The sequence below is a fragment of the Astyanax mexicanus genome, chromosome 12, assembly GCF_023375975.1.
Source record: "Astyanax mexicanus isolate ESR-SI-001 chromosome 12, AstMex3_surface, whole genome shotgun sequence".
Lineage (NCBI taxonomy): Eukaryota > Metazoa > Chordata > Actinopteri > Characiformes > Acestrorhamphidae > Astyanax > Astyanax mexicanus.
Window position 1 is genome coordinate 19,939,757 of NC_064419.1, and position 13,714 is coordinate 19,953,470.

General features: G+C 35.8%; 1 protein-coding gene, 1 long non-coding RNA gene and 1 other non-coding gene across 4 annotated transcripts; all 3 read left to right on the forward strand.

Moving 5' to 3' along the window:
- Window positions 1–312: 312 nt before the first annotated feature.
- Window positions 313–4,017, forward strand: LOC111196305 (uncharacterized). Of its 2 annotated transcripts, none has more exons than XR_007441511.1 (3): window positions 313–399; window positions 1,352–1,701; window positions 3,753–4,017. It is a non-coding gene; the product is annotated as an uncharacterized LOC111196305 (long non-coding RNA). The 2 variants fall into 2 exon arrangements; XR_007441510.1 differs by having other exon boundaries at window positions 315–399; window positions 1,349–1,701.
- A 2,137-nt stretch (window positions 4,018–6,154) lies between these two features.
- On the forward strand, window positions 6,155–6,227 carry trnak-uuu (transfer RNA lysine (anticodon UUU)). The gene has a single exon. It is a non-coding gene; the product is annotated as a tRNA-Lys (tRNA).
- A 2,872-nt stretch (window positions 6,228–9,099) lies between these two features.
- Window positions 9,100–13,525, forward strand: LOC103023575 (cytochrome c1, heme protein, mitochondrial). The gene is made up of 7 exons (XM_007241279.4): window positions 9,100–9,221; window positions 10,035–10,225; window positions 10,305–10,431; window positions 10,967–11,124; window positions 11,944–12,104; window positions 12,851–12,951; window positions 13,078–13,525. Exons 1-7 carry the CDS (start codon window positions 9,141–9,143, stop codon window positions 13,180–13,182), a joined length of 924 nt encoding a protein of 307 aa, XP_007241341.1. The 5' UTR covers window positions 9,100–9,140; the 3' UTR covers window positions 13,183–13,525.
- Window positions 13,526–13,714: the final 189 nt, after the last annotated feature.

Consider the following 13,714-nt stretch of genomic DNA (forward strand, 5'->3'; position numbering starts at 1 on the left):
CTTGATTAATTTATATACATTTTTAAAGAAGTAAATTTACAACCATAAAAATTAGTGTTCCACTCCATTGAGCTGTAATATACAGAATAAAAGTCCTCTCATGTCTGATCTGGGCTCCACTGTGTTAAAACAAGGCTATGTAAGTATTTGCGTGCCCTGCTATCAGAACTTTCTCAGCCTCGTTTCAACACCGTGGAGGTCAGATCAGACATGAGAGGAATATTATTCAGTGTATTACACCTCAATGGAGTGAAACAGTGATTTTGAAGTTCAGAATAGCTTTTAAGTTTGTGTTTTGTTTTCTGTCTGCGCTTGCTGCATCTCCCCCTCGACGGATCAGCCTGGATCCTAACAGTACTTGATGCACTGAGCAGTGACATTTTACATAGAGTAGTTAAGGTAAGAAATATACATTTCTTTCCTTTTAAAACATTTGTGTTGTTACGTATAATAACAATTACATCAGGCGTTATCAGATCGAGGTTCAAATTATCAAATCAAATTGTTGGCGGGGACCATTTAAAAAATCACTGGATATTGGTGTCCGTGCTAACTCTATACCCTTGAGTAAAGTAACCAAGTACTAATACTTCATTACTTTTCATCCCTTTGCTTTATCTTAAATGATTGCCACCTTTTGAACTAAAATAATTCCTAATCAGTTGTCTATTCCTGACTAGAAAACTAAAAATAACAGTTTTAAATGTTTTGCATTTTTTTAAGCTGGAGAGAACTACTGCAGGATTTCTCCAGACTCACTGTAATTACACATGGTCACCATGACACACTAAATAGTACAGGGGTGTTTTTCCTGAAAGTGATCAATCTTAGCGAATAACAAACAAACTAACGCATGACGTGAGAAAAGAACGAGCCAGTTCTTCAAGTGTTTCCCATAGAGCTTTGCAAAAAGTTCAAAGAGCGTCTTTGTTGACTCCTCCCCTTTGCAATTCCTGTAAATCCTGTATTTCCTTGGGAATTCCATATAAGTGTGTGTATGGTGCAGTAACAACTGGGTTACAGAATGCACAGACTTGGAGTCTGCACACTTGCTAAGACCGTGACCATCACCAGTTGTCTGCAGGAAACCACCTGTAGCATAAAATCAGTGGGCAGTTAGGTGGTACATGGTGGAACTCTGTGGAACTGAGTTGACCTAGAGGCACACATATATACAGTGAGGAAAATGAACACCCTGCGACTTTGCAAGTTCTCTCACTTATAAATCATTGAGGGGTCTGAAATTTTCATCTTTGGTGCATCTCCACCGTGAGAGACATAATAAAAATCCGGAAATCACAATTTATGATTTTTTTTAAATAATTTATTTAATTTACAACTTTCTCAGCAGGATTTGGTATCCGCAAAATGGTTCGAGGTCCTCAGCCCTCGCCTCCCCCAGCACAGAGGAAAACTACCAAGGGCGGTACTCTCATTATAGGAGATTCAATTGTTAGACATTTAAAAGTATCTAAGAGTAATGGCACAATTTCATGTCTTCCAGATGCTTGCATGCTGGTAGTCGGCAAGCGGCTCCCTGGGGCGCATTGCCAAAGCAGGAACCCCGGCACCATCGCCCTCCACGTGGGGATGAGCTTTCGGGAGCGACCGGCCCCGTTCCACAGAGACAGGCTTCTCTCTGTGAACATCGAGGCGGTGCTACGCTGAGACTGACTGTCTCTACCCAGTCACACCAGCCAAGTAGGTTTGTTTGCTGGTATTTCTGCTTGTACTATTTGTATGTCAATTCTTCATAATAGTGTAAATAAAACACGTTATCAAAATAGCTGGAAAATCTGTTTTAACAACTCCATTAGAATTAATACAAACTCGTCTGTCCTTCTGAGTTACAGCAACAACCACATTAAATCAGGGCTGTTAAATATAAGATCGCTGGCACCTAAATCAGTTACTGTAGGTTAAATTATCATTGACAATGCACTCTCTATGAGACATGGGTTAAAACTGATGGATATTTAGCTCTAAATGAGTCCACTCCCCCCAGGTTCTAGCTATTTCATCTACCCATGCAGGACTGGTCAGGGTGGTGGTGTAGTCGTCAGTTATAGGAATAAATCAAAATACAGAGTTTGAAGCTAAGTCATTTGAACTGTTTAACCTTATAGTCGCAGGCCCATCTACTGCCACCAAAACCCAACATTCATTCCTGCTGATAACTATGTACCGTCCTCCAGGACCATATGCAAAATTCACTAAGAAATTCAGTATATTTTTTAGCTGCAGTAGCTCTCAACTCTGACAGAGTTATCATTGTTGGTGACTTTAATATCTATTTTGAAAAGAAACAGGGCCCACTGAGAATAGCATTTAAATCAATTTTGGATGCATTAGCCTTCAATGAGAATGTAATGGGCCCACCTACTGATGTACTGACTCAACTTTTTTTTCATTTGGTGATCGTTTTGGCTATGTTGCAGCCAGGGGAATGCATTTTTGCAGAAAACCTGCTTTTTCATTAAATTTTTGAAATCTAATGTCTTTTACTCTCACGTCATTCATACTCTCTGGACGCATTTTGCACTCTCTGGACATGTTCATGGCAAAAATGCACACACACCTACAAACTGCTCTTAAATCATTATACATCAATATTGTTTTGCTTTTTTTTTCATAAATCAGGATTTTAACCATTTAAATAACTGTTTAATAATTTTATACAGTAATTACAGTGAGATAAAAAATGTGTTTTCAATGGAAGTCAATGGGGCATTTTTGGCCACGAAGGTGTTCAGAGGGAGTATTTGACACTACATAAAAAAATTCTACCAATGCCCCATACATCTAATATTTATTATATGAGAAATAGTACAACTTTTGTGGGGGTTTTTAATGAATAATTAATCATGAATGTAATTAAACTGTCAATTAAAGGGTTAAAATCCTGGAATGTATTAAATATTTGATCATTTTGATCAGGGCTGGATTTGATTAAGTGATTTATGAAAAAATAGCAATTTTGTTGGTAATCTTTTACATGTCCAAGACTCTAATAGTCACCAATGCCTCATTTGTCTGCTGTTTGTTTTGTGGAAAATAATTTTTGTGTTTTTTTTTTTTTTGCCAAAATACAACAATAGTCATTTAAAGGGTTAAAATCCTGAAAATTATTTAATGTTTGGTAGTTTTGGGTAGAACGGAAGTTGATTAAGTGATTTTATGAAAAAAAAAGTTTATTTATGTAAAAAAAAAAAAATATTGATCTATAATGATTTAAGAGCATTTTTTAGGTGCTTGTACATTTTTACCACAAACGTGTCCAGAGGGTGCAAAATTTGAAGAGGGCTTGAGGGTTAACCTGAACATTTATCACCTGGCCGCTTTATTAGCAAAAACACAATTACAACTGCAACAACAAATGCATTTATCAAAAACCGCTGACTTATATTCTATTGTAAATAAAATACAATATAATTTTAAGTACGAGTTAACAAAGTTCTTAGCCTTACAAAGCTTTTGGGAAATGCACCCCAAAGCTATAAGTGCACTTTTTATTTATCTTTCTTTTAATTTTGGGTGCATAATTCCAGTAAAATGGTAATTATTTATTATGTGAAATGGTATAAATGAAAATTAGCTAGCCCCTATTAAATACAGCTGTGACATTTATATATCTTTTAGAAATTTGGTCAAATGAAAAACACTTGTCATTTTAGTACGCTATATTCATTTCTAGCCACTTCTTTTCTGCTGTTTCTGAAATAAAATATTTTCTTATTTTGTCTTTTTTATAGGCTGCACTGTAGTGGTGTTAAGTGTCCAAGAATGCTCTCATCAGTGGAGGCACAGCTGGCTGCAAAAAACGTCTGTGTCTGCATGTTTATATTATGTGAATTAAAAATGGTTTTATTATTAAAATAATTGTATTAATGCCTGTTGATTTATAAATTGTTTAATTGAAATCAAATTTTATTTAAGTAGCTTAATTAAGTATTGCATTTATAACTGATGGTATTTTATTTAATTAGCTTAAGTATTGCATTTATAAGTGATGGTATTTTATTGAATTAGCTTAATTAATATTGCATTTATAAGTGATGGTATTTTATTTAATTAGCTTAATTAAGTATTGCATTTATAAGTGATGGTATTTTATTTAATTAGCTTAATTAAGTATTGCATTTATAAGTGATGGTATTTTATTTAATTAGCTTAATTAAGTATTGCATTTATAAGTGATGGTATTTTATTTAATTAGCTTAATTAAGTATTGCATTTATAATTATTGTATTGTCATTATTTAGCTTAATTAAGTATTGCATATATAAGTTATGGTATTTTATTTAATTAGCTTAATTAAGTATTGCATTTATAATTATTGTATTTCATTTAGCTAACCTAATTAAGGATTGCATTTACAACTAATGTTTTTTTATTATATTATTTAAATATTGCATTTGTAATTTAATGTACTGTATTAAACTCTTTTAATTTATCAATGTAAAAAAGCAGTCAAATAGCTTAGTGCTCTTTCTTTACTACTTTTATTTTGAAATATGTCATTATAATCATTAATAAGTAGGCTGGGGAACGTGAAAAGGCCGTGGCTTGGCCGTAGCTAATACGGAACTAATCCGGGGCTGATCCAGATCTGGTCCAGATCTGTAACGGACCTGTTCCAGCGAGTGTAACGGTAAGCGGATCCGGCGCAGATCCGGCCCATATTCGGTCTAAAGGAACACCTGAAACGCTGGTGCTGGCCCAGTATCTTTTTGACTCCGTAAAACGGATCCGTGACGGTTTTGGCCCGTTGTGCATCTGGACCCCGGCCCAGAACCGTTTTACGGATCCGGCGCGGAACTTGTGATAGACTCGGCCCGGATCCGGCTAGAATGCTTTTTGCTATCTGGGATGATTTTTTTACGTGTGGACACGTCATATTTTTACGCGTGGAGGCGTTTCTTTCCCACACGTTTTGGCTTAGTTGGCTTGCCATAATATATTACGTGTACAGACGTAAAAAATTAACGTCTTGGGATTTACTGTCCATCTCAAAAAGCCGCAGTTGCAATATGCAGCCTGTAGATGGCAACATTTACTGAGCTGTAGAAGCAGTCTTAAAATGCCTGTACAACACCTCATATCTGCTAGGACAGATTAAAATGTGGATAAACAAGTATTTTTAATGCCACAGTGCCCTACTCAGGGAACATAACATTCCCTACATTAACACACAAGAAATATAACTATTATTGCTAGGTGTAAGACAGATCCCACAGGGAAAGTCATATTAAGTCAAGTCGTATTATAGAGGCACAATTAACACTAAAGCAAGGCTGTTATTAAAAATGTTAGGTCTAAAAAAAATAATAAAAAAAATGAACTACAATCAATATAAACACAATATTTCAGTCCTAACTGTCCACACTTAAAGTCTTAACTTTTAAAATGTTATACTTTTAAATTGTAATTTTGCTTTTTTAAGCCCTAGTAAACAACATTCGGTGTTCAGCCACTGAATTTAGTAAATTTAGAGTCACAATTTCTCTGTATCTTTTATTGGTTTCTTTTACATTTTTATTGTCCTAAAGCAAATCAACAGAAAATTTTGCAGAGCCATGATTGCACTGACCTAAAGGCAGGGTAAACACTATGGATATAAAATGGCGGGGGTTACATCATGTGAAATAGGGGGTACATCATAGACACATGATTACAACGTTTCAGTTATGTGGACCTTGCGTGCAGAGTGTGTATGAGTATGTATGGGGCTATGTCACGGTACGTAGACACTGCGTTGTAACCCACGTAAGCGTCTTATGAATATGGAATACAATACGTTGCATGACATCATGTGTTGTCAGGCTGCCTACAATGCAAATGTATGCATAGGCGCGTTTACCGATTGGATGTTAGATGCCAAAACGTGTATACACGAACAGTTTTACCGCCTGTACACGTGATTTTTTTACGTGTGGACACGTCATATTTTTACGCGTGGAGGCGTTTCTTTCCCACACGTTTTGGCTTAGTTGGCTTGCCATAGGAGTCAGACGCGCTATCGTTGCGCCACGAGGTCAGCTGGTTATGCTAACAGTGTTAGTATTGTTGACCAAAACATGTAACTCTGTTCATGAAACGCGGAACTCGAAAATAATCGCAAGTGTCACATGGCCACAAAAGTAATTGAATCAGAGCCCGGATAGCTCAGTCGGTAGAGCATCAGACTTTTAATCTGAGGGTCCAGGGTTCAAGTCCCTGTTCGGGCGTTGCTTTAGTTCCGTATAATCAGACTTTATGCGCTTTACCTCTATGTTCTTATTACCATCATGTCTATGGAGGATGACACAATGTAAGCACAAACTGTAGAAGACTATGGCTCCTTTTAAACAAAGTCTAGTTTACAAGCAGAATCAGTTTTCAAAACTCAATAAATGGATTTCAGGGAGTTGCATTAACAGAATAGTATAATGTCCCTATCACCTTTGTCCATTTGTCCAATATTCACTATGATAGACAATATGTAAAATAAGGTCCTGTGCAGTATTACTATGCAAATATAAATTTTCTCTTTAAATATGCAGACTGCATTTTGATATATTCATTGCTGTTGTCAATTTAATAGCATTTAATAGCACTAAAAAAGAAAAAGAAACATAACAAATCCCTAAATAACATTCTTTTTGCTTTTTGCTAGGAAAACACAACCAGTCTTGTACTAGTGGAGCAGCATTGTCAGATTTATAGCATAAGTGGTCAAAATAAATTGTCACTGTCACTCAAAAACTTTGTCTCTATATGTATTCGTCTTTTAAGTTTGGCAGTTTATCTTTATATTATATCAGAAATGCATGAGCAGAATAAAACTCAGACACAGCCTAGATTTAATGTACATACATACGTACATCTGCATTTTGTATATTTAAATTGTTTTGTATTTTTTTATGGAAAAAATCACAAATTGCAATTTTAACAGTGCTTTTTTTTTTACTTATGATGTGGTAATCTTTACTGTTAAAAAAAGTAACAACTTTTTGATTAGCTATCTATATCTATCTGAAATATTTTAGATATTTTTTTATTAGACAATTTATGGAACTGAATTTTTCAAATTTAAAATATTCAAATTCAGAAAACAGCATTGTTAACATTAAAATTCATGAATCACGTCATTAAATATTTTAAGTTTTTTAAAATACAACTCATTTATAACTTATTCCTAATATAGAAACACAGACTCAAATACATATATCAGTTTTTAAGATCCATAATTACTGTACTATATCATTAAAAAAAAATGCTAATCCAGTCTCTCGTGCTTTAGTTATAGCCAAGTTAACAAAGATGTTATAAAAATTGTACGTTTAATTTTTTTTCAATTAAATAATATTTGTAAAAAAAGAGGGAGTTATGTTTACATAATAATAATAATAAAACTATAATAATAATAATAATAATAATAATAATAATAATAATAATAATAATAATAATACTTTAAAAGACAGCATTTCTTCAGACAATCCTTACATGGGTTAAAAACATTTGTTAAGCTGTTTTGTGCTGCGGTTTGTTAATAATATGAAAGTATAACAGGCCAGGATTTTTGTATGCCTGACATGACACCACTCAATCTTGAGGATTTCTATTCAAACATTACTTTAAAAGCTTTCATGTTTGATAAGGAATTATCTAGAATTATTAACTGAAGTAATTTAGAAAGAAAACAGGCAGCTTCTCCAATTAACCTGTATAAGATTTTAAAGCCCTTACATTTTCAGAATTTAAATAAGTTATTTTACTGTAGAGAATAAGGGATTTGTATCACCTACACCTTTAGCTCGTATACGGGACAAGGCTTGCTGCTAATAGGTTAATAGAGCGGACGGTGGCCGTTTCGTATAGAGTTCTGATGTGATATGGGTAACAGTCAGTAGATGGCGCTGCGGTGTCGCGTCAAGCTGCTGTTAATAGTCCCAAACACCAGATTAACCCACACAGTCTATTTTACATCTTTTTTAATCACACGCTGTCTCTGCTGATGAATTTATTATTTTACAATTACTTCCTTCTTTCTCTATTACTGTTTACTGCAGTAAATGTGTAAACTTTAAACAGTACAGAAATCTCATCTATCTACTCACACACAACTGCCCTAATAGTTTCATTCCTGTTACTATGTGTGGTCTGTAGTTATCAAACCATAATTGCAGTACGTAGTAATGTCAGTAGAGGGCGACTGTTGCTACAGGACGCTTCGCACAGCTCTGGAAAAAAATGAACCACTTCAGTTTCTCTGATTTTGCTATTTATATGTATATGTTTGAGTGAAATGAACATTGTTGTTTTATTCTATGTTCTATTGTTGTCATAAACTATGGACAACATTTCTCCCAATTAAAATATTGTCATTTTGGACATTTATTTGCAGAAAATTAGAAATTGCTGAAATAACAAAAAAGATGCAGAGCTTTCAGACCTTAAATAATGCAAAGAACATAAGATCATATTCATAGTTTTAGGAGTTTCGAAATCAATATTTGGTGGAATAACCCTGGTTTTCAGAAACAGCTGTTTTGCAACTTGGCATGCTCTCCTCCACCAGTCTTATACAATTCTTTTGGATAACCTTATGCCACTCCTGGTGCAAACTTCAAGCAGTTTAGTTTGATCATCCAACTTCCTCTTGTTATATTCCAGGGGTTTTCAATTCGGTAAAATCAAAGAAACTCATCATTTTACGTGGTCTCTTATTTCTTTCCAGAGCTGTATAGACAGATGTAATATCACGTACGTGGAGTATTGAAGCATAGTCCTCTGAGCTCTGAGATTGTTTGAGCATTGAAATGTGCTCAAATGTATCCAGCTCAGTATCAATAACAAGAAATAATGGTTTGGCACCACTGAATTTGCATTTATGTATATGAAATATGCCAAGCAACAAGGTCAGATTGATCATAAAATAATATGAAGCAAATAATAATATAAATAGTTATATATTATTATATAGATAATAATAATATAAATACTTATAATAAATAGACTTTTGAGAATTAAATATGGAGCATTGTGCTCTAGAGTGTCTCCTCTCGGGCGGATACACTCTTTTTGCTATGCTGGCTCCATGACCATCTGTTCGGTAACTAACATGAAGACTGCGCATGCGCTGAGCTGAGACACCGAAAATGGCGGCGCTCCGGATGGCTGTGTGCTGCTCCGCTGGAAGAGCTTTTCTCACGTCGAAAAGCGCAGTTCATGTTTCTAAAGTAAGTTCTGAGGGTTTTACCTCGTTTATGTGTGTTCCGAACCGTGTTTGTGTGGGTGATATGTTCCGTAAACTAGCTACCACACCTCACTGTCATTGTTGGGTAACGATAGATCACACAGCCCACAAGGTCACACCGGGAACAGCAGCCCCATTCAGCAACGTTAACCGTGGAGGTAACCGAAGGGGCTGTACACTGTGAGCAACAGCGTTATAGAAAAATAAGCATGATTTTATATCCATTATTTTGATTGTTATGCGTGTCTGTGAGTTGGGTTGTTGTCATTTGTATCTGTGATTTAGCCTAGCAGGTCTGAGGACCCCATTGGAGCCCCACAATTAATTATAGTGTAGGTAGTCACCGATATACCTGTTGTATAAACTAATATTGCCATTTTGGAACTGGGCACCATTACACAGGTGTCTGTGTATCTTGTGTCCTGTGTGATTTTCACGTTGTCCTTTAGGCCTTCTAATGCACTGGAGTAAAGACATGAGTGTAGCAGAACTTATATTCTAACCTAGCTGCTGTTTTCAGATACAGGATTTTTTTTCTTTAAATCTGCTTTAAAATCTCTAGTTCAACACACGAAGTACCTGGAGTAAGAGCTGATATGTTTAGATGGTCAATTGGGACTGGCCAGGAGGTCACTGACTTCGAAATTTTTTTTTTTTTTTTCTGAAACTGAGTTAAAGTAACCTATATGTGCGTGTTTTAATATGTTGTGGTTAACATCTCTAAAAGTCTTAAATGGCAAAAATACAATATTTTTACTAATGTCCTCTTTTTTTCCTTTTATTGTTTATTCATTAGGTGAATATGTCCTTCACCAGCCTGTCCAAAGGGGGAAAGGTGGCGATTTCCACTTTGGGTGTGTTGACAGCAGGAGGAGCTGGTCTAGCACTGATACTTCATCAGTCTGTGAAAGCCTCAGACCTGGAGCTGCACCCACCATCTTATCCCTGGAGCCACAATGGCATGCTGTCTTCTCTGGATCATGCCAGGTGCGCTTACTCAGTTCAATTGTTACAGACTTTATTGACATAATGGAAGCCTTCTTGACACATTTTGTATGCTTTACAGTATCCGCCGTGGCTACCAGGTGTACAAGCAGGTGTGCTCAGCCTGCCATAGTATGGAATACTTGGCTTTCCGTAACCTGGTTGGAGTGTCGCACACAGAGGACGAGGTCAAGGCTCTTGCTGAGGAGGTGAGCTTTACAGTTGTTTGAATGGGAAGAGACACAAGCATAATTAAACACAACCTTTAATGCATTTTTCATTTAAAGAAAGTAATGAATGAGTTTTCAGCATCAGTTAGCAGTACGGGTTAGGGTAAAACGCATTGTTAGCAACAGAGGTGCTAAGAGACTGTTAGCAACAGTCTCAACAGAGGTGTTGGTTGCAGTGATTGATGGCCTGGAACTATTAGGCATGTTTCCAGGTTATGTCGGAGCCTTTTGTGGTTTGTTATAAAGGGTTCTCTATAATTTATATAATTGATCATTAGCTGGCTTGCAAATTGATATGTTTTGAAATGCAGGTTGTAAAGGAATTTTTTTTTTCTTTTTTTCAACTCTGTAAAGTTTTCTTTTGACAGTTGGTCCAGCATTCCCTTAGACCAGTTCAGGATTTATAGGAAAGCATTGCAGTGGGGGACTGAAGTAACTTCAAATGCAAGAAACTTTATCGGTCTCATAATCATAACTCTATTCCTCTCTTTCTCTCTTTTGCTGTCCTTGTCAGATTGAGGTAGTAGATGGCCCAGATGAGTCGGGAGAGATGTTCACTCGTCCAGGGAAGCTGTCTGATTATTTCCCAAAGCCGTATTCCAATCCAGAAGCTGCACGGGCTGCTAATAATGGCGCTCTTCCTCCTGACCTCAGCTACATTGTTAATGCCAGGTAACACAGACATTTAATCAGCTCTGCTCAATGCTAACAGCTAGAAATAGGGTAGCTTGGTGGTCATTATTATCATGTTAATTGAAATCACAGATAACAATATGCAGCTTAAGTTCTTTATTAAATCATATAATTTGTATAATCTTTATGGTTTATGGTTTATTCATGTTTTTTTTTTAGATATATAATGTGAGGCATATACGAATTGTGACATCTGACACCTGTGATTTGTGATACAATTACAGCTTTGTCTCAACAAATATTATCTATAAATGCATCAGATTACATTACCATCAAACACATTATTTTGGAATTAAATGTGGGGCTTCATGTGGTTTGTTGCAATAGACCACACAGATAGTATGTCTTTCAAATAAACTTTGTAGCAGACAATGCAGGAATCCCAACAAATTAAAATTGTGTGTTCAAAGAAAGTGCTTAATGTTGATGGTTGTTAATGATGTGTGTCTAAAACACTTAAAGCTAATGTTCTGGATATAATTAGTATACTAACAAAGTTTTTTTTTCTTTAACAAATAATGTATTCATATGCCTAAAATCCAATTATTTTCTATAGGAAAGGCAACTCAGACAATCCTTTGAAAATGCTTTAGTTGTTCCTTGATTAAATGTTTTTTGTCTATAATGGGAGTAACATTTTATTATATTGAACATTGTAAGTGGCTCTGTATAATAAAAAAGGCCAATAATATTTAGAAACATTTAAGCTAAGATTGTTTGTATAAAATAATGTGTTTTATAGAACCAAAAGATATTCATGATAGGAAAATAACTATATACTGTTTGTTCATACTTTAGGCATGGTGGGGAGGACTACGTGTTCTCATTGCTGACAGGCTATTGTGAACCCCCTGCTGGCATTTCTGTGAGAGAGGGTCTCTACTACAACCCCTACTTCCCTGGCCAGGCTATTGGCATGGCACCACCCATCTACAATGAGATCCTAGAGTATGAAGATGGTTAGTATTAATTTGACAGGACTAATGAACAACACGTGGAATAATCAACTGTATCTGTTGGTGCAACTGTGCAGCATTGCTCCAAGGATTTGATTGCACTCAGTGACTACAGTTAATGACGTCATGATGTTTCATAATCACCACCCATCATTCCAAGTAATATAGTTCCACCTCTCAGTCCTGGGGACTTACACCTTGGAAGTTTTTCAAAAACTCAAATTAACATGGACATGACCTCAAAGTATCTTTCTCTTTTAAGGAACGCAGTGAAGTTGTTCTTCATTTGATAGTGGCCATTAAGCCTGTATTAGGAACATTTATTTCTCCATTACCTTGATTAATTACAAAGTACTGCAGTCAGAATAATTAAAACCCAGTTAATTTGTCCTGTGTACATTTTCTTACCAATGTCATTGAATCCTAAGTTACAAAGATATTAACATAAATATAACTAACTATTGCAACCATTCTACAAGAACACACTCCTGCAGTGAGGTTGCACAGAAGTAAAATGTAAATGCAATGCTATTATATGACATAAGCTATTTAAAGATGCTTTTCTTCCAATTAAAACACAACTTTTGTAGCCTACATAGCATTATGTCTTTCTCTGTGCTTGTTTTTTCATGTGATTAGTAAAAAGGTGGTTTCTAATTGTTAATGCTTTATTTTAGGGCTACTCATGCAGAGAGAATGCCATAATTAAGTGTTTTTTTTTTGTTTGTTTGTTTGTTTACATATTTTAGGCACTCCAGCAACCATGAGCCAGGTGGCTAAAGATGTGTGTACTTTCTTGCGCTGGGCGGCCGAGCCAGAACACGACCAGAGGAAACGCATGGGCCTTAAGGTAATAATGTTTCTCCTAGCTTTTTCGTGTATACTTTTAAAATACAGTTCTTAAATATAGTGAGCAGAGTCATGTTTCATTGAACAGATTGAACTGAGTTGTCCATTTTTTTTTTTAAACCTACAGCTGCTTATGGGCTCAGCAATCCTGATTCCGCTAGTGTACTACCTGAAGAGGCACAGGTGGTCTGTTCTGAAGAGCAGGAAGATTGCTTACAGGCCACCCAAATAAACCACTCTTTGCCTAGCCTGGATCAGCTCAACTCTGCGTCAACTCTGAGTGTCTGCGTCCAGTCCCTCAACATTCATTCATTTATTTGCCGCAGTGGACATTCTGCCTTTCTTGCAAGGGAATTACTTTGGTGACATAATATTATGTATAATAAATACACTGAGGGAACATCCTGTTAATGGCTGCATTTAGCTAGCTGATGAGCTGATGGACATTGGAGGGCCATGATCATACTTTAACATCACACATCACAGTGTCAAGGAGAGGAGTGTTATTATGTAATGTACACATTTATGTCAATATGTGCTGCATTGAATATATTAAATAATTTTTGAAAACTTTATGATGTGTATGCATTTTGTGTGTTGAGGGGGTAAGGGGGTTTAGGTTTGACCTGTCTTGTGTTCTTCTGGGTCAATAAACTTCTCCAGGTGTTCTCACAGACTTTGTGTATGTATGTTTCATTCATTTATTATCTTATGAATTATATATAAGAGAGGTAGGTTAGCTAACCTAGCTGACTAGCTTTCTG